Source organism: Mauremys reevesii, linkage group 2 (genome assembly GCF_016161935.1).
Source record: "Mauremys reevesii isolate NIE-2019 linkage group 2, ASM1616193v1, whole genome shotgun sequence".
Taxonomy (NCBI): Eukaryota; Metazoa; Chordata; order Testudines; family Geoemydidae; genus Mauremys; species Mauremys reevesii.
Genome location: NC_052624.1, coordinates 146,472,343 through 146,491,374, shown reverse-complemented (window position 1 = coordinate 146,491,374; position 19,032 = coordinate 146,472,343). Strand labels below are relative to the sequence as shown.

Sequence of the window (19,032 nt, the reverse complement as noted above, 5' to 3'; positions counted from 1 at the left end):
TTACACGTGGGGCAGAGCAGGGGCACAGCTAGGAAGGGAGCCCAGGTGTCTCACTTGAGATACAGCCACCCCATCACTTCTGCCCCCAGCAGCCAGTACTGGCAGGGGAGCAGGGCTGGAGCTGCTGCCATAGGGCTAGGAAACGCAGGACAGCTCCGGTCCCCAGCTGGGAAGACAGTCAGGGATACAGGGCTGGAACCACCGAGGGAGGAAGGAAAGACACAGCCTCAGACATGAGGAAGTCCCCCCCAAGAGTGTGCTGAGAGGGGCCTCTGAGGAAGTGGGAGAGCTCTGGGGCGGGGACACCCTCTGTTCACTAGTCAGAATTCCTCCCAACAGCCAGTGCCTGGGCATGGAGGCTCCAGGCAACAGAGGAACAATCCAGGGTCTGTGTCTGTCTGACACCCCCCCCCCCCCCAAAAAAAAAAAGCTATTCCGCAGGACACCAGGACTGGAGGTTGTTTCTAAAGAGCTTTATTGAGGCCAAGGTCCTTGGCCCAGCCCCCTTCTAAAACCACTGTACAAAGCTTGGCTGCTTAGCCACAGGCATCAGCATCTAAAACACAGGCTCAGCGAGATGAGGAGTCTCCTGCGCACGCCACGTGCTGTCCTCGCCGGTGCTACCGGCCCCAGCAGCAGTGAGGAATGGGGCAGCTCAGAACTGCAGGGGAGGTTATGATTTAAACAGGCCAGGTCGCCCCACAGGCCCCACTACACTAGGGGAAGGGCCCAGTGCTGCCCCCACACTCACGCGGACACATTAAAAGAAATGCCAGAGCTGTACACGCTGTTCCCTTGGAACCACTGGGGATGCCTCAGCTGTGCCCAGATCTCCGCTACCGGGCAGGGAGGCCCAGGCCAGCTTTGGCTAAGGCCCGGCTCAGTCCGAGTCGCTGTCGCTCTCTGCCTCCTTCACATCCACGCTGAATTTATACTCCTGGTCACAGCCCATGTAGGCGTCGCTCATGAAGTAGAGGGTGTAGTTGTGGGCGCCTGTGGCTGGGGCCACAAAATCCAGTTTCACCTAAATAAACAAAGGTGTCTGTGAGCTGGTGGCTGGGCAGAGCGGCTAATGCTGGGCAGGGGAGGGGGCTTCCCAGGGGCTCAGATCTTGTGTCGCTAGTGTACAGGGCGACGTGCCCTGCCCCTGTGGGTCAGAATCCGCACTCCCTGTGAGCTAGGCATTAGCCCCAGGTGAACTGGGGAAACTGAGGCCGGGGGTTGCAACTTGCCCAAGGTCACACTGAGGTAGTGGCAGAACCAAGACACCCTCGTTCTCAGGTCGTGCCTCCCCGGCCATGGCTACACTGCTATTAATACGCATGCGAGGCTGCGTATACAAGTCGCAATTCCTGGCCCTCGCAGTGCTGCGTCGGGCGCTAAGCCAGGCGTCCTCCGAGCGTGCTACTGCTGGGGGCAGGACAGCCCTTCTCAGGGGCAATGAAATGACAGTGAATGTCACAGGCTGGTTTCATCTAGCACCCACCCACTGCCAGGGACCCTGCTGGCAGGCAGCCCGGAAGTGCCAATGCCCCCGCAGGAGGGCTGCACGAAGTCCCCCTCCCTCCACACCACAGCTCACCTTGGCCTTCTGCTGCAGGGTCAGCCTCTTGATGGAGATGAGGCTGTTGGATTTGGAGTCTCCGATCACCACCCACCAGCCCTCCTCGCGTTTCTGCAGAGGAAACAACCAGTGGTTAACAGTCCTTGCCTGCAAGGGAGGGAGGAGCTCCCCTAGCTACGTTCCACCTCCCCTCCCTGCAGTTACAACAAGGCTAGCCAGCGAGGAGCCTAGAGACAGTTATCCTGCTCGAGGGCCCAGTGCCCGGCGGCACTACGGCTCCCCCAGCACGCCAGCCAGCGGGGCCTTCCCGGGCTGGCTCAGGAACCCCGGCCAGACCCCTGTTCCAGGGGGTCTGTGGGGACCTCGGCTGCCCCAGGTCGGGTGGCTCAGCCGGTCACTGCCACGAAGGCAGCAGTTCCCTCTGCAAGCACGCCAACATACCTGGGGGAAGAGGGGAGCAATGACAGGTCCCGTGACCTCTTCCTCTCGCTCCAGCTGCACCAGCACCACCACCGGCCCTCCGCTGCAGACAGAAACAAGAGGTAAGCAAGGTCCCGCTGCCTCCCCAGCGCCTGGATTCTGCACCCAGGGATGCCAATGGCTCTGCCTATCCCTTCCCCGACACTCGCTGCAGGCAGCAACCAGCTCACCTGCGGATACTCTCCTTCTCCACCACCTCGTAGGAGAGCTCGATGTTAGGGTATCGGTTGCAGAAACGGGCCACGTCAGCGATCTGGGCGTCGGAGAGCTGCAGCAGGCCGTTGCGGTCCTCATCCTCCATCTCCATGATGTCAAACACGCTCTCTACCCCCTGCAACAAAGCGCACACAGTGCCGGCACTGAGCAAACCCTCGGGCTTTAGAACACCCCCTGTGCTGCCTGCAGTGCCAAGAACACAGCCTGCGCCAACTCCCTACACCGGGCAGAGAGCCAGCACCAGGCTTCAACTGCAGCCTTTGGCACCAGCACCAAGAGCCTGGTGCTCTCCACCCTAAAAGGCCAGGGCTAGAGCAACAGGGGACGGAGTTACCCACGTATCAGCTGAAAGGCAGCTGGTGCGGCAAAAACGTTTAACCCATTTCGCAAAATCAAGGGCAGGCGTCTGCATCTAGCCGGGCTCTGGGGCGCCCCCACCCAGAACTCCCCAGTCCCCCTCTCCCGCTCTCACCTTGTCCGTGCAGCGCTTGATGTGCTCCGAAGTGAAGTGAGGCAGCTGCTTCAGGTATGAGTCCTTCGACCACATGGCCTGGGTAACCATCTGGGCCAGCTCCATGGCCGCCAGGGCCGGGCTGAGCCAGCCGTTGCTGGACAGAACGTCCACGCAGGCCTGGATCAAGCGAATCGCCTGGACCGGGAGAGAGCCGTCATACCGGGGAATGGCGAGGAGTGCAGTACAGGGACACAGACATAAACTAGCTCAACCCCCGGCCCCCTCCGCACATGCCAGCCACACCCCCAGGAGAGGAAGCCCCTCCCCCTGCCCCCAGGAAGGCAGGTAGTTATGAGCCTGACCACTCAACTCAGTTCTCAGCTCTGAAAGAGCCCCACTGAGCACCCACCCCACCTCAAGCACTGTGGACACCGCCTCCTCCCCACACCTTGCTGAGGATCTCCTCCGTGTCAGACTGCAGCTCAGCGCTCAGCTGCATGCGGGACAGGTGAGCCTGCAGCAGCAGGTTGGTCTTGATGTGGGGGTCGTTGAACTTGGGGTTATTCAGTTTATGAGGGACTTTCTGCGCCAGCTGGGAAGAGAGAGAGAAGCCAAGTTGGCTCTTTGGCCATTTGAAGCAGAGAGCCTGGCATGGCCAACCAGAGCCTATGTATCCATCATCCATCCCGTGCTGTAACAACTAGATCCAGCTTCCCTCGGTGCCTTTGCTAGGCTGTATCCTACTGCCAAGCAGGCTACATAACCCACTGCACCTCACCCAGAGGAACAGGTCCCCAGAGACTCTCCTGACTACCCCAGTACCACAGCACCGCCAGATAACAGGGTCCTCATCAATGCGGACAGCTGCCCCTGCACGGTCTGGGACAACCCGTTCGTTCAAGCGTCTGAGTGAGCAGCTCGTCACTGATCTAGGTTAGACCTAGAATCGAGGCTGCTGGGCATGGAGCCCGGCACTCACCTGCCGCAGGAGGTTATCCTCGTGGTGCCTGATGGGGATGTTCTCGTACTCAGCAGCGTTGGAGATGATTTCAATCAGCCCTCGCACCTTGGTCTTGGCATTCAGAGACATGCTGAAGAGCTCTAGGGAAGCCGAGGCAGGGAGAGGGGTTAGGGGGAGCCCAGCAGCGGCAGGTGACCCCAGTGTCTGGGAACAGATCCATCTGCTGCTGGGTTGGCTTAGAGGCACAGAATCAAGTGTCCCAGGAACAGATCTTTCTATGCAGCATCAGCGAGAGCGCAGCCCCTCCACCTGTAACCCCCGCCCACCAGGATGGGCGCACTGCAGGGCTGACAGGCCAACACCCCCCCTCACCCCCACTGGAGGAGGTGAGAGCTCACTGCTCTCCCTTCCAGGCCAGGTGCAGCAATATGCGCTGCCTTGCTGCCCTCCGGTGGGGGGGGGGGGGGTGTCCCTTACCGATCGTGGTGTAGTTAATGTAGTAATAGGCTGCGATCATCCCTAGGTTGAGGGGCGCCACGTCCATCTCATCCTCAATGCTGATGCACTTGGACTGCTCCAGGTCACTGAGGGTCTGCTCCACCAGCTCGGACAGGTGGTCGGACAGGTGTCTGTGAGACACCCCTGCAAACACAAGAGGCAGATCAGACAAGGCAGCACAGCAGAGGGGCTTTGCAATGCTGCCCTGTCACCAGTGCTTAAGCCAGCCAGAGAGAACGGGTTAGTGCTAAAAATGCCAGCCCCATCCCAACACCATCAGCTTCCTCCGTCTCGCGCGGCTCACCTTGCAGGTTGTAGTAGTTGGGGTTCTGGGTCATCCTGCGGTACAGGAAGGTCCAGGTGAGGTAGTCCACAGCATCCTGCTTGTTCTCGATGGTCTTGGTGACAATCTCAGCATTGAAGTGGTCATGCATGCAGTGATCCAGGTGCGACTCCACCGGGAGGGGCTCGTACAGAAACTTCTTGAAGAAATCCTGCAGCGGGGAGAATGGAACCAGACAAAGGAGGCGTGAAACTCAGGAGAAAGTGACCCCTTCCACTTTGGATGGATTCACCCCTACCCAAGAGCATCCCTCTTCAGTGGCACACTGGAGCAGCACAGCCATCCAGGTCCTGGAGAGCTCCAGGAGCTCACGCGTGGAGTCGGAGGAGGCGCTGCAGACCCCAGCACACCAAGTGCGTGCTTGGGGCGGCATGCCGCGAGGGGCGCTCTGCCTGTCGCCGGGAGGGCGGCAGACGGCTCCGGTGGACCTCACGCAGGCGTGCCTCCCACAGACATGCCTGCGGAGGGTCCGCTGGTCCCGCGGCTCGGGTGGCCCTCCCACAGGCGTGCCTGCAGATGCTCCACCGGAGCCACGGGACCGGCGACTGCCAGCGCGCCACCCGCGGCGTGCCGCCGTGCTTGGGGCGGCAAAATTGCTAGAGCCGCCCCTGAGTCGGAGCTGCAGACCATGCACCAGCCCAGGAAACAAGTCCGAAGGGGTGGAGGTGTTCGGAATGCAGGGGTCAGTGCCCTCTGAGGAATGACTTTCCCTCTCCAGTGGCACCATGGTGCAGACAGTGCACCCGTCCTAAGCCAGGCTGCAGCGCTGTGCACTGCCCCTCGCCCCCAGAAATGACGGCAGAGGTCTGGTTTGTAAAGTGCCGGGGAGCAGAGGTGCTATAGCAGGGCATGGGGTTTTGCCCACTGCGGCATTTGAGCCAAGTTAGTTTGTTCCCAGGACAGAGGATTGGGCCAATCTGACCAGAGCTGGGATAGGGAATCTGTGCCCTAGCCGGGAGGTACAACACACACATGCCCCTTGCTTCACTCACCTTCTTGGATCCCTGGCACATAATAACACAGCGCCCCTCGTCATCCTGCAGGGGGCGATTGGCATGGCCCACCATCTGCAGCACATCATAGATGGGGTAATCCACATACCTGAGACAAAGGAGAGAGTGTCCCATCGCTGGCAGTGTCTGACACACCCCTGACGGCCAGAGAGGGGCGGGGCACCTCAGGACAATCCCCTCATTCACCAGCCACTCCCTCCTCCACCCGCCTACTGTAGGCTCAGGGATACTCACGCATGAATCTTGCCATTATAATACTGAGTGTCCATGATGATCACCAGGTGAGCGGCTACGTTCATGCCCCAGCACAGGCTCCGAGAGGCCACCACCACCTGGACAGCGCCTAAGGGTGAGCAAGGAGCAGTCAGCCAGAAAGCTGCTGGATGTTTCACAAGCAAACCTTGGGCAAGGGGAAGCAAGCTGACGCTGTGGCAGTGCATGAACACCCATTTGGGAACAGGGGTGGGGACCTGACATGGGCCCTTCGCTCTCAGGTCCAGGACCAACCTGTGCACTGAGCAGCAGCCCCTCACTGTCCCCTGCAAGCAGCGTGAGCGCCCCTGCGGCAGTGCTGGGGTTGGGGGTAAAGCCCTCACTGGCAAATGGGTCATGAAGAGGAGACAGAGGGATCCAGCGAGTGAGCACAGGGCTGGGAGTCCAGACTCCCAGGGGTCTCTCCATAGCTCTGCCACTGTGGCTTTTGCAGGCCACCGCCTCCAGGGTGGGGCCGACAGCACCGTGTGGCGGCTCGCGCCCCCACTCGCTCCCTTTACCAGAGCCGAACAGCTGCTCCACCACGCGCCGTTCCATGGCTGTCAGCCCCTCGTGCAGGTAGCCAACGCCGTTGAGCAGCGTCTCCTTGAGGGTGCCGTCGCTCAGCTTGTCCAGGTACGGCCCCAAGTCCTTCTCTGTGCAGTGCAGGAACCTGCGGGGAGGAGCTGTCAGGGCCCAGCCAAGAGCCCCGCCCGCCCCGAAGCAGCGCTCACACGCAGGCACCACGTCCTCACGCCCCTTCAGTGGGATTGACTGGCTAGAGCAGGCAGCAGGGCCATTCCCAGCTCTCGCAGCTGCAGCCTTTAGAGCAGGGGACCAGGAGCCCGACACCTGGGTTCAGGTGCTGGCTCAGCTGCTGACTACGGCCCCGCCTTACGTCATTTCACCTGTATGCCTTCATTTCCCTGTCGATATAGGGGGTTAACGTAACACGCCCGCCTCACAGGGTCTGTGCCTAGCTCCGCGCCGCCTGGGGGCGTTAGATGAGACCCACACAGGTCACTTAACCCAGACTGAAAGGCAGCCACCTCTGGGATGGAACGCAGCGGCTTTTTAACAGCACACAGGAGTCTGGCACAGAGAGGGAAGGTGAAGTTCTGTGGCTGAACATGCAGGTGGGGGCCAGGGAGACTGTGGCTCTAAGAGGAATCGTCAGGCCAGTGGGACTGATTACACACCCCTACAGGGTGGATCACAAGCATGTTCAGAGACCACAAGTGATCAAGACACGTTCCCCTCGCTCCCATGGGCCTCTCCACTGGGAAGAGTCAGAAGAAACAAGGGAGAAAACCCCAAATGCCCGCCCAGTCCTCCTCCCCCGACCTCCCCAGCCACAGTACCTCTGCCTCTGCACATCGGAGGCACAGGTGGTGAGGATGTCTATGGCCGTCAGGCGCGTCTGCTTGCGGGACGGGACAAAGACGATGACCGGCTTTTTGGGGGAGTGCTTCATGATGGCATGATAGACAGGCTTGGCCATGGACAGCAGGCGGGTCTGCGTGTGGCTGATGTTGAAGCCCTGAGTAGAAGAGAGGAGCCGGCAGTGAATGGTGAAGCCCCTGACCGAAGCCCTGGGGTGGAGGTCTCCTCCCGGGTCCCTACCTGAATGTGCAGCTCCAAGGGCACGGGGCGCACGTTGGGGTGGAAGTTGAAGGTCGACGTGGCGCTGCAGCCCAGCCAGTGAGCGACATCCTTAGCGTTGGACAGCGAGGAGCTGAGGGCCACGATGCGGATGGGCCGCTCGATCTGGGAGGAGATGTAGCGCATCCGGGAACAGATCACCTCCAGCACGGGCTGCGGATGGACACATGGGCAGGTTACAGCAGGGGGTGGGGGGCGCCTGTCAGCCTGAGCCCTCTCCCCAGCCCCTGCACCAAGCAGCCACTCAGCAATGACCATCAGTGCTGCAGAAGGGCTGTCCCGGGCTCCCATGGCCTCTGTGGAGATCCCCAGCTCCGAGCCAGCTGCAGGACTTACCCCTTCCTCCTCACCTCCACTGGCCTTTCAGACCCAATCTCGCCCCCCGCTTAACCCTGTAGCTGCTGGCCTTTAAGTGCCAGGGGTCCGCTCCAGGGGGCAGCCCTGGAACAGCTTTTTGTCCCGGTACATCATGCAGCAGGGATGAGATTAGCCACCCTGGTGGTCTAGCTCCCCCGACCCCTTTCTCTGGGCACCACTCCAGGCTGAGATACGGGGCAGCCCAGAGAAAGGAGCCGGTGGGCCTCCCCTGGCGCACCCAGGCAGCCCAGCCCCGTCCGCCTCCTACCCCATTCTCGCCCCCGATGAGGTGCACTTCGTCCACGATGAAGAGGTTGACGTTCTGGACGTTCTTGCGCTGCTTCCAGCGCCGGGACAGGATGTCCCACTTCTCGGGGGTGCTGATGATGATGTTACCCTTGCCCAGCAGCTTGAGATCCGTGCTGGTCTCCCCCGTCAGCAGGACCACTTTCTTACCGAGCCGCTCCTGGAACTTCTCATACCAGTCGAGGAAGACCTGCCAGGGCACAGCAGGCATGGCCGTTAGCCCGGGGCCAGAGCCCTTGGCTGGGATCGCCCCGGAGTTTCCTTGTACTCCCTTGGGGTCACAGGGACATGTGGAGGGAGGGAAGGGGCAGGAGAGCAGAGTACAAGCAGGGGAGCAGAGAGACAGAAGCCCCCACACCTTCTCCTGGGGAGCTGGGAGTTCCCAGCACATGGGCCGGGGAGGAATCGAACCCACGCCCAGGAGACAGGGCCGTGGGGACTCACCTGCTCAGCAAGGGCCTCCATGGGGGTGATATAGACACAGCGCCCCTCCGAGTTCTGCAGCAGCATCCTCAGGATGGCAAACTCGGCACAGATGGTCTTGCCGCTCCCCGTGGGGGCGCCCACGAACACATTGTCGTCGCTGTTATAGACGGTGTTAAACACTGGGGAGAGACAGAACCCTTGGTTACCCCAGGGAGCCCAACTGCCGCAGCACCACTGAGCCACGCTGCCCGGAGGCGGTTTGGGGATTTCAGCCCAGAGCAGCTAGGACAAGGTTCCCATTTCCCTGGCCTCCTTGCTGGCCGGCCAGAGCCCTCGCAGACAGACTGGCACCATCGCCCCAGAGGCGGCCCCGCCAGGCCAAGGCGCACTAGCAGGGCAGTACCATAGACACCTAACAGGAATTCCTCACAGGAGGAGCATTACAGCACAGACTCTTTCCAAGCTGACTTGGCAGGCACTGGGAAGCATTTTAACATCAGAACACAGGCTCTCTCCTAAACAGGCCAGCACTAGTTGCTTCAGAGGAAGGTGCAAAGATCTCCGCCACCAGGCTGATGTGGGGTAATCTGCCCCCATGGGTGTCTTATGGAATGAAGAAAGGTAACCAGTGGTGTCCCCCAGGGGTCTGTTCTGGGACCAGTCCTAGACAACATATTCATAAATGATCTGGACAAGGGGGGAAACAGTGAGGTGGCAAAATTTGCAGATGATACAAAACTGCTCAAGATAGTTAAGTCTCAAGCAGACTGTGAAGAGCTACAAAAGGACCTCTCAAAACTGGGTGACTGGGCAACAAAATGGCAGATGAAATTTAATGTGGATAAATGCAAAGTGATGCACATCGGAAAACATAATCCAAACTATACATATAAAACGATGGGGTCTACATTAGCTGTTACCACTCAGGAAAGATCTTGGAGTCACTGTGGATAGTTCTCTGAAAACATCCACTCAATGTGCAGCAGCAGTCAAAAAAGCAAACAGAATGCTGGGAATCATTAAGAAAGGGATAGATAATAGGACAGAAAATATCATATTGCCTCTATGTAAATCCAGGGTACACCCACACCTTGAATTCTGCATGCAGATGTGGTCGCCCCATCTCCAAAAAGATATATTGGAATTGGAAAAGGTTCAGAAAAGGGCAACAAAAATGATTAGGGGTATGGAACGGCTTCCGTATGAGGAGAGATTAACAAGACTGGGAATTTTCAGCTTGGAAAAGAGATGGCTAAGGGGGGATATGATAGAGGTCTATACAATCATGACTGGTGTAGAGAAAGTAGATAAGGACGTGTTGTTACTCCTTCTGATAACACAAGAACTAGGGGTCAGCAAATGAAATTAATAGACAGCAGATTTAAAACAAATAAAAGGAAGTTGTTCTTTACACAGCGCGCAGTTAACCTGTGGAACTCCTTGCCGGAGGATGTTGTGAAGGCCAAGACCATAACAGGGTTAAAAAAGAACTAGATAAGTTCATGGAGGATAGGTCCATCAATGGCTATTAGCAGGATACTGGGCTAGATGGACCTTTGGTCTCACTCAGTATGACCGTTCTCATGTTCTTAACCCCACCCCCAGTAGTTAGAGGCTGGTGAAGTCCTGAAACAATCCCTTCCACTCCTGCCAGGAGTATTAGCTACTTAGCTCCGGACACTCCTGTTACCCAAGTGCAGCGTTTGGGATGTGAAAATGTGGGTAGGGCAAAGTACATGGAGCTGGGCCACCTGCTTCTCAGCAGCCCCGAGCTCATGTCGGACTCCGCTGCAGGGAGCAGCTTTGGGTGGGAGCTGGGCTAGTACCCACCTTGGGTCTGGATGGGGTTGAAGAAGGGGAACTTGTCTTGGTAGAGACTCTCAAAGGCACTGTTACGCAGAGCGGACACAGGCAGCGGCTGCAGGTCCAAGAGTTCTGTGGGCGGGGGGTATTTCTCGGGGAGGATCAGGTGCCTGAAGGACACAGGCAGCTGCGTCTCACAGGCTGGAAACGAAAGAGAATCGGAACAGTTTGTGCAGCGAATCAGCCACAGCTGTGTCAGACATACCGGAGAGTCTGAGCACCCAGGGGTGTGGGGCCAGGGACTGCCTGGGATGATTGCAGCAATGAGAGATCCTCAGCAAGTGCCTTGCTAGCATGGGGAAATACCAGCTCCCAGCACTGAACTTCTCCCACAAAGCAAATACTTCCACTTCTGGGAGGGCTGATCACCAGCCCATTCTTCCCCTGTCCTCCCACGCCAAGCCATCCTTTGCTACCGACTGATCTCAGCTGCCACTCCCCACTAGCAATTCATCATCACTCCCAACCTGGGCCTGACACTCTCCTCCCACAATGCACAGCGGCAGGTCTCCCCAGCCAGTGACTGAGGCAGGTACCTGTGCTCTGTCCCAAGGGCACGAGTCAGCGCTGGTGTCCCACCCGTTCCACGTGCAGTTCAGCGGGCCTCGGGAAGGTTCAAATTCCCTTATAAAAAGATCCTTCCAGAGGCCACCTGCCCCCACTGCTTGGCTGGCAAAGCATTGCCCCCACTACAGCCCCTGCAATACAGCACAAAGACGTTGCAGCCCAGCGGGCAGGTGGAGACTCACAGAGCCAGCGGTCTGAGACCACCCGGATGAAGTACTGCGGAGGCAGCGGCTCGAACACGGGCACGAAGAAGGTGATGAGATGCTCGTCCTGGGCGTACTTGGCTTTCAGCAGGAAGTACTCGTGGTGCAGAATCACTTCACTGTCCACATCCTCCACCAGGATCCAGAAGGCTTCCGACGAGCCGTGCACCTGGGCGAGACAGCAGCGAGCTTAGCAGCACAGCACCCAGAGCTCTCCCGTTCTGATCCGCTCTGCACTGGGGCTGCCAGCCACAGACAAGCTTGGCCACACAAGCCCATGGCTAGAGCTCTTCCAGAGCAACACTGCTCCCCAGGTGCCATCCCACCGCACAGCTGGATTTTCACACATTCCCAGGCCAGAAGGGACCATTGTGCTCCACCAGTCTGAGCTCCTGGATTGCACAGGCCAGAGACCGGCCCCACAATTCCCAGAGCAGAGGCGTATTAAGTCTTCCTTCCCCATGTAGGGACTTATCGGCTTAAGTCACCCCTTAACCTTCTCTCAAGCTAAATGGATGGACAGACTCAAGCAGCTCACAATATGGCAGGTTTTCCAATCTGCCATCAAGCTGCCGCCCTCCCCCATGACCTGGTCAGCCAGGACTGCGTGTCTCCGGGGGCGCCTCTCACCTTCTCATCCCACTGGAAGTCAGGGGTGATGGTCAGCTCCACTTTCAGGGTGGACCTGGTGATGGGCTGGAGATGGACCGACAGCTCCAGCTTTGGGAACAGATGAACGTACTTGTGGATCGTCTTGCCCATCTTGGGCATCCGAATGAGCTCCCCTGTAACGCGAGACAGAAATGTTATGGGCGGCACTGGGGAGAGAGACTGGGCAAGCGGATGGACCCACACGCTCAGTGCTTCTCCAATTCAATGGCATTCTGAAGGAGAAGCGGCTGTTTCCTATCTGGAGCACTGTGATCTGAGGGCATCCGTTCCCACAGCACTGCTCTCAGGCCAAACCCATTCCCTGGACGTTATCTGTACTGTGGTAGCACCAACGGGCCCTCATCCAGCCCCTGCTGTGCCAGGCCCTGTACGAACAAAAGGCTGTTCGGTGCCCTGAGGTGCTTTACAGTCGATGAACAAGATCCAGCAATAGGTGCATCCATCTGGTCCCAGGGAAAAGCTAAAGCCTGGCAATGACCGAACAGAGACAGAACCTAGGGGTAGGTTATCGAAGAAAGAAGGCCTGAGACATAAGGCCTTGTATCAAAGGCCTAGGCTAAAGCAGGAGTCAAAGCTTTGCTGCTATAAAGCAAAGTTAAGTTGTGAGCAAGAGGCAGGCCCTGCTCACAGAATCTGGCAAGCACAAGGCTGATATTGCAGAAACACACATTCCCAAGTGGTGCTGGTACAGGAATATACACGCAAACACATTCCAAAAGGGGGGTAACCAGAACACCCCGATACTAGCACATTCCCTACAGATAATAGGAACATGCTGACCTATCTTAAAGATAAGGTCATGATGACAGCATGATAGCTCAGTGGTTTGAGCACTGGCCTGCTAAACCCAAGGTTGTGAGTTCAATCCTTGAGGGGGTCATTTAGGGATCTGGGGCAAAAATCTGTCTGGGGATTGGTCCTGCTTTGAGCAGGGGGTTGGACTAGATACCTCCTGAGGTCCCTTCCAACCCTGATATTCTATGATAGAGGTGATCTGATTAAAGGCACAAGGCAATGGGTAGCACTCAGGTACATCGGAGGGGCAATACGGAACTTGTTTGTATCGGCGTATAAAGAGGGGTCTCACAGGGAGGGGACAGTGGAAAGTCCCGCTGCTAACTGAGCTGCGTTCACTGTCACAGGCACTGTCACATGAACTGAGTATAAGGCACCAATACTGTGCTCCGTCGACAATAAACCCGACCAAGTTCCTTCGATACGGAGTCTCTGCTTATTGGGCAGTGTGATTGGAGCCTGCTGTCTGGCCAGAGTCAACGCAACACACAGAGAGAACACACATGCAGCCAATATTTGACTATACTGGTGACCCCCCCGGCCACTGACCGCTGATGTGAGAAGTAAGCGAGCTGCCCTCAGTCAAAATCCCCTGACATCCTTTGCTCTGGGAAGATATGGAGCTGACAAGCGAAAGAGCAGTGCCTCTACCCCCCTCCCGCTGCATTGCTGCAGCTAGTGCAGGGCTTCCGTGGGGGAAAGCAAAGGCAGACGAAAGCCGTGAGCGGCTCGAATGCAGGGACCACGAGTAGCCCCCCTTGGTACAGACGTCCCCCTTCCCATACCTATTTCATTGTGGTTCAGGTCATAGAGACGTTCAAATGGGAAGTTCTTCTTCTCGATTTTCTTCACCACCTCCTCGGGCAGTTTCCTGAACTGGCGCAGGGGGCACATGGACTGCCACCTATGGGGACGAGCGGGACGCAGGAGTTAGCAAGGGGATCTCCAGCGCCATCAGGATACCCGTAGGCATGTGCCTATGTCCCCACACCGAGAAAGAAGCCAGCCTTTTCAACTCTGCCACTACAAGCAACCATACCCACCACAGCTTGTTTCCCCCCTACACGGGTAAGAGTCATTCCCCTGAGCCCAGAGACTGTGCTCCCCCATTCCCTACAATCACAGCCCTCTGACAGCCCTTCCATTCATGGGACATGGATTTCAGACTCCAAGAGCCCTGGGATATGACACACTAGGCAGCACCTTCTCTGGCTGAGACAAGCTCTGCAGGTGCCTCCATGCCAACTCCATAGAGCACAGCCGGCCTCCAGGCTGTCCCAGGAGTTAAGGTTACTCTCTCGTCCGCCATCACTCAGCTGGCCTGTAGAGAACTCACTATGGTGCCATTCAATGTTTGTGCACTCACTATTGTCCCAGTCACCACCAGCCTCTCTGGCCAGAGCACCTGGAGGTGAGGGGTGCACCCAGGGCAGATCAGACACCTGGCTTGGTTATAGGCGGTAAGCCTGCGGCACATCAGAAATCCGAGCACCACGGAGCCATCACTTACATGCGCTTGTCAATCATCTTGCAGAGGTTCAGAGTCTTGTCAGTGAGCTGCGCCCAGCCACGGTTCAGGACAATCTCGAAGATCGCACGCATGAGCCGCCCAGCAGACTGGCAGGGACACAAGAGAGCTGTCAGAGCCCATGGAGGAAGCAGTGTGCTTTAACATCCACTGGGGGACCAGGCTATGGGGATTTCCAATTCACAACTAACTGCCCTGTTCCTACCCCAATCGAGGAAACGGCTCCACCTGCCCACCTACTCCACCATCCAGCCATGTGACCAGCAATCCTTGGGTCAACTACAGCCATCGACTTGGTGTGTGTCAAGGTGATTTAATCTGTCAATATTTCAGATTCAAGATCTGTTGCAGAGCTAAGACCCAGATGTTGTCTCTCTCCAAAATAAATTAGCTGTCACCGGCAGTAGTTTTCATGTATTCATATATTAATGAGCACCTCACAGGAATTAGCCCCCGTTACAAATTCACAGCCCTATTAGTCATCAAGGCAACCAACGAACATTAACCCTCCCAGCCCCCGAGGAGCAGGCATTGCAACCTGGGGCGCCGAGGCAGAGAGAGGGTCATTCCGAGACAGTGGCAGATTTTCTACCCACGTGAATTCCCACTCACCTGGGTGACGTACACCATGTCTGCCATCAGAGCAAACCCTTCCAGCTTCAGCTGGGAGATAAAGGCCTGCAGGAGCACATTGATCTAAAGACAGCAAGAACAGGAGTTAGATCAAAGCCTTGATGGGGTATCAGCTAAGAGCCTCCCATCTTTGGGGAAGAGGGGTGGGAGGGGAGGAAGACCTCCTAGCTGGTCAGGGCTGGCACAACAGTTCCTTCCGACCCCCCAGGGCAGGAAAGCAGTCCAGCCTGAAACGATAAGCCCAGTCATTCCTGAAGCATCAGGCTGTGCTTGGCTCAGAGTTTTCAAGCAACCCATGCTCTTGTCCAGGACACTGCACAAAGGAAATGGGGGGCGGGCAACAGGCCCAAGCATTCCCTAAAGCACTGAACAGAAGCAGGGAGGGGTTCAGGGCCGCAGGGCTCTCCTCTCACGCGGAGCCAAGCTTCCCAGGAGGGCGGGCGGAGGCGCGGCTCACCTTGGCACTGGGCTCCTCGATGCTCTCCTTCACTGGAATTGGGACCCGCTCCAGCAGCTTCTGGAGCTCCAGCTTCTCTTCCTACGGGGAGACAACGGGTGGGAGGTGAAGCCAGCTTGGGGGCACTGCATACAATCCCTCTGAACCAGGGAAACCAGCCTGGCAGCCCTCCAGGGGACAGGAGAGAAGATCCTGGGAGCACCTCCCCTGCCTGAGCAAGCCCCCTCCCCAACCCATCCCAGAGCCGTACCTCCCGCACAGTGATGTTCTTGAACTCGGAGGACAGGGAGAAGACCCGGAAGAGCTCGATTTCACTCAAGGTGGGCTTCAGGAGCTGGTTGTAGGTTTGCACGGTCTCATTGGTGATGTAGTAGTGGCTGGCAATGCGGCCCAGCTCAGTCACCTGGGGGAGGGAGGACGGAGTAACTCCAGTTGGCAGTGGTAGAGCACAGACCCCTCTGGCTGATCGGGGGGCTGAGCCAGGCAGAAAGGAGCCCACTGGAAAATGCAGAATGAAGCTGGCCAGCACAGAGGCTCCTGACATGCGGAGCAGAGTCACTGAGGAGCCAGGAATGGCCATGGGGAGAAGGTTCATCGTGTCAGGGACACAGTTCCCTCCCTCAGCCCCAGCTCCAAAGCAAAGGAGCCCCAGGCCACAATGGGAATTTGCTCAGCAAGGAGGCAGCAGCGTACCCAAGGATACCGACGTTTGGAGCTACTTCAACCCCCACTCTGACTCTTCAGACCAGTGACTCCCTTGAGCTCCAGGCTGGAAGACAACAGCCACTACGCTCCCCAAACACCCGCTGTGGCTGATCTGGAGCCACCTCTAGGAGGCAGCTTGCACCCTTCTCCCCAGCCACCTGGCTTCAGTGAGTCACGCCCCCGGTCCCCTGCCTCACCTGGAAGTTCCCCGTCTTCTTATCGTACTTCACAAGATTGTTCTTGTCTAGCATCAGGGCTGCAGTGTGAACCAAATCCAGCCGGCGCTGGTCCAGCAAGGGATCTCCCTTCAGGTCATCGTGAGAGAGCCCATAGAGCGACGGGGAGCGCAGCATTCGGATGTACAGGTAGGCGTAGCCCAGCCAGTTCACTGCATCCTGCGGACAGACCCCGAGAACCAGTGACCTTTCAGCTGAGTGGGCACACCGCGGCCCCGGAGCAGGGAGTTATGGAGACCATTGGTTCAAAGCCCAAAACCTACCACCATGTGACCCCGGCTAGATCAAGTAACTGGGGGCAGTTTTAAAGTCTGAGGCCTCATGAAACAACAGAACTAGAAATACTGAAAGCGGAGAAGAGGCAGCTCCTACCCCGGCAGACTGTCATAATTGACCTTAACCTGCACCCTCCTGAGTACTAGCTGCTTTCCTGCACTCCTCCTGTCCTAGCTTTAGGGGCCATTATCTGCAGAACCACTAAAGTGCAAAACAAACACTCTCTATCCTCAGAGCTTGGGAACCCCACATTCAAGTGCCAGAGAGTGCTCATCTCAGACATCCAGGCCAGCAAAACCATGCTGCAATGTAAAGAGATTCCAGCCAAGAAAACAGGGGAATATTGTGAAGACCAAGCGGAGATCCAGAAACTGACAGATCACAGATTAATGCAAATGCCTTCAGGGCTAATACATTTCTCTAAGCGCCTATCCTGGACCAGGGAGCAAAAATCATTTCACTCGCTGCCTGAGGACACTGTTCTCTTCCCAGCTCGGGCAACAACTGGAAGCCAAAGATCATGAAACAGCCAAAATGCTTTACTTACAGACTATTTCGATTTACACATAAACCCCAATGCTACGCTGGATTGAAAGTGTGCTCCATCGCTTTTACAATCTGCACGTCTGTATCAAGTATCCCTTCCTTTTCAGTGACAGGGCTGGGTTTTCTGCTACCCCGACAGGCAGGCAGCACTAGAAGGCACGTGGAGATGCAAGATATTGCCCAGGGTAAGCCAGTGTGCTCTGTGCCTTTACGAGCAGTCTGTCCAGCAAGCCACCAGGCATGGCCACGGAAGATAGGTACCTTTCTCTCCGCCAGACCCAGAGATCAGGTGTATTGTGAACATTTCTATACAAAGGTGCAATTGGGGGCTGGGAGGGACGACATACCCACATTCTCACCTTTGCATTCTGGACGTTCCCCAGCACAACCTCTGCATTCAGCATATCCGGCAGTTTCGACACCATCTGACTCTCGATAGGGAGCTGCTGGTTGAGGAGGGAGAGGTAATACTGCAGTTCTCCGTGCGATGTGATGAGGATCCCCTCGCCCTTTGTGTCGTACTGGGGTCTCCCAGCACGGCCAAGCATCTAGGAAAAATAAAGGGCTTAATCAGATGCAGAGAAGAACTTTTAGTCTAGCCAACAGCAGAACACTTCCCTAACCGCTGTGCCACAAGCCAGACAGTGCTCAGCTATCCGCTACAGAGCGGGAGGTGTTCATGGGGCTGTGGGTCATTCCTCTGTCCTTACTCCTACCAGCACACTTATTCTGTGGTCCAGCTCATCGGACAGTCAAGATAATCTAGCTGGGGGAGGCAGAGTGGGGTAGGCTATGGGGGAGGCTACGTTTTAGTCACAGGTATTTTTAGTAAAAGTCATGGACAGGTCACGGGCAATAAACAAAAATTCACAACCCGAGACCTGTCCATGACTTTTCCTACATAACCCTAAAACTTTTCTTTTCTTTTGGGGGAGGGGGGGGAGAAAGGGGGGCACCTTGGGAGGACAGCCCAGGGGGTCTCGCAGGTGTGGGGTGAGGCAGGCTCCCTACCCAGCTCCTGGGGAAGCCACGCTACCGCTCTGACCCAAGCTCCGGTTCTGCAGCTCCCATTGGCTGGGAACCACAGCCAATGAGAGCTGCGGGGGTGATGCCTGCGGGTGGAGGCAGCACATGGAGCTAGGAGCTGAGGGAAGCGAGTTGCTGTCACCCTTCTGAGGAGATGCCCCCACCCCAGGTAAGCACCGCCCCGCACCCCAATCCCTGGGCCCCCTCACACCCCAACTCCTGCTACTGGGAGGCGGAGGGCCCCAATACTGCCCCAGCAGCAGCCAGGGTGCCTGGCCCAGAGGCTGCCCGAGCTGCTCAGGTGACTCCCAGGCCAGGCACACCAGAAAGTCATGGAATCCGTGACCAACACAAAGCTCTCCCTACGGGAAGTGGTGGCAGCTGTGGTGTCAAAATGCATGAAGCTGATCACATGGAGGATTCATGAGGCAGATTCCAAGAGGAGAGGGACCTGCTAGGGATAGTCAGAGCAGCTTTACTGCCAGGACTTTACCTGCAGGATGTCCAGAGCACCCAGCTCCGTCCAGCGGCCTTTCTCCGGGCTGTACACCTGCGTCCCTTTGATGATGACCGTGTGAGCAGGAAGGTTCACACCCCAAGCCAGCGTCGCCGTGGAGACCAGAACCTGGAGCACGAACACAGTGAGGTTAGTTAGCTCATTCCTACAGGAAACTGCACCAGAGATACTGGTTCTTGCTCCACTAGGACAAGTATGCCTGAAAGTCTCCTTCCATGTACACAAAGCTCAGTGGAGGGCCCCAGACTGGGAGACTTGGGGCCTATTCCCAGATCTGCCACGGACTGCCTGACCTTGGGTGAGTCATGCCTGTCTCAGTTCTGAGCAACTGAACCTGTATCTCCACTCCAAGGTCCAGCCAAGGGCACCCCCGGAGGCTTCCAGCTCCCCAGCACCGCCTTTCTGCGTGGAGATCTGTGTCTCCCTTCATTCTGACCAGGGTATTTCCAGACTGCACAGCTCCCTGCCTCACTGTC

The 19,032-nt window shown here is 57.3% G+C and overlaps 1 protein-coding gene across 1 annotated transcript in view; it reads right to left on the bottom strand.

The window, feature by feature from the left end:
- Window positions 1-452: 452 nt before the first annotated feature.
- Window positions 453-19,032, bottom strand: part of SNRNP200 (small nuclear ribonucleoprotein U5 subunit 200) — a 39,019-nt gene continuing 20,439 nt past the window's right edge. The window contains exons 19-45 of the mRNA XM_039525239.1: window positions 18,533-18,664; window positions 17,373-17,561; window positions 16,153-16,350; window positions 15,501-15,653; window positions 15,251-15,331; window positions 14,773-14,856; window positions 14,143-14,249; window positions 13,418-13,536; window positions 11,796-11,950; window positions 11,145-11,334; window positions 10,363-10,536; window positions 8,551-8,711; window positions 8,069-8,296; window positions 7,405-7,596; window positions 7,143-7,321; window positions 6,303-6,454; window positions 5,764-5,872; window positions 5,509-5,617; window positions 4,478-4,667; window positions 4,153-4,317; window positions 3,694-3,815; window positions 3,163-3,306; window positions 2,733-2,909; window positions 2,215-2,375; window positions 2,006-2,087; window positions 1,583-1,675; window positions 453-1,024 (exon numbers count right to left, since the gene is read on the bottom strand). Coding sequence (XP_039381173.1) covers window positions 881-1,024; window positions 1,583-1,675; window positions 2,006-2,087; window positions 2,215-2,375; window positions 2,733-2,909; window positions 3,163-3,306; window positions 3,694-3,815; window positions 4,153-4,317; window positions 4,478-4,667; window positions 5,509-5,617; window positions 5,764-5,872; window positions 6,303-6,454; window positions 7,143-7,321; window positions 7,405-7,596; window positions 8,069-8,296; window positions 8,551-8,711; window positions 10,363-10,536; window positions 11,145-11,334; window positions 11,796-11,950; window positions 13,418-13,536; window positions 14,143-14,249; window positions 14,773-14,856; window positions 15,251-15,331; window positions 15,501-15,653; window positions 16,153-16,350; window positions 17,373-17,561; window positions 18,533-18,664 — 3,990 coding nt within the window. The 3' untranslated portion in view covers window positions 453-880. The remainder of the gene's footprint in view (window positions 1,025-1,582; window positions 1,676-2,005; window positions 2,088-2,214; window positions 2,376-2,732; window positions 2,910-3,162; window positions 3,307-3,693; window positions 3,816-4,152; window positions 4,318-4,477; window positions 4,668-5,508; window positions 5,618-5,763; window positions 5,873-6,302; window positions 6,455-7,142; window positions 7,322-7,404; window positions 7,597-8,068; window positions 8,297-8,550; window positions 8,712-10,362; window positions 10,537-11,144; window positions 11,335-11,795; window positions 11,951-13,417; window positions 13,537-14,142; window positions 14,250-14,772; window positions 14,857-15,250; window positions 15,332-15,500; window positions 15,654-16,152; window positions 16,351-17,372; window positions 17,562-18,532; window positions 18,665-19,032) is intronic.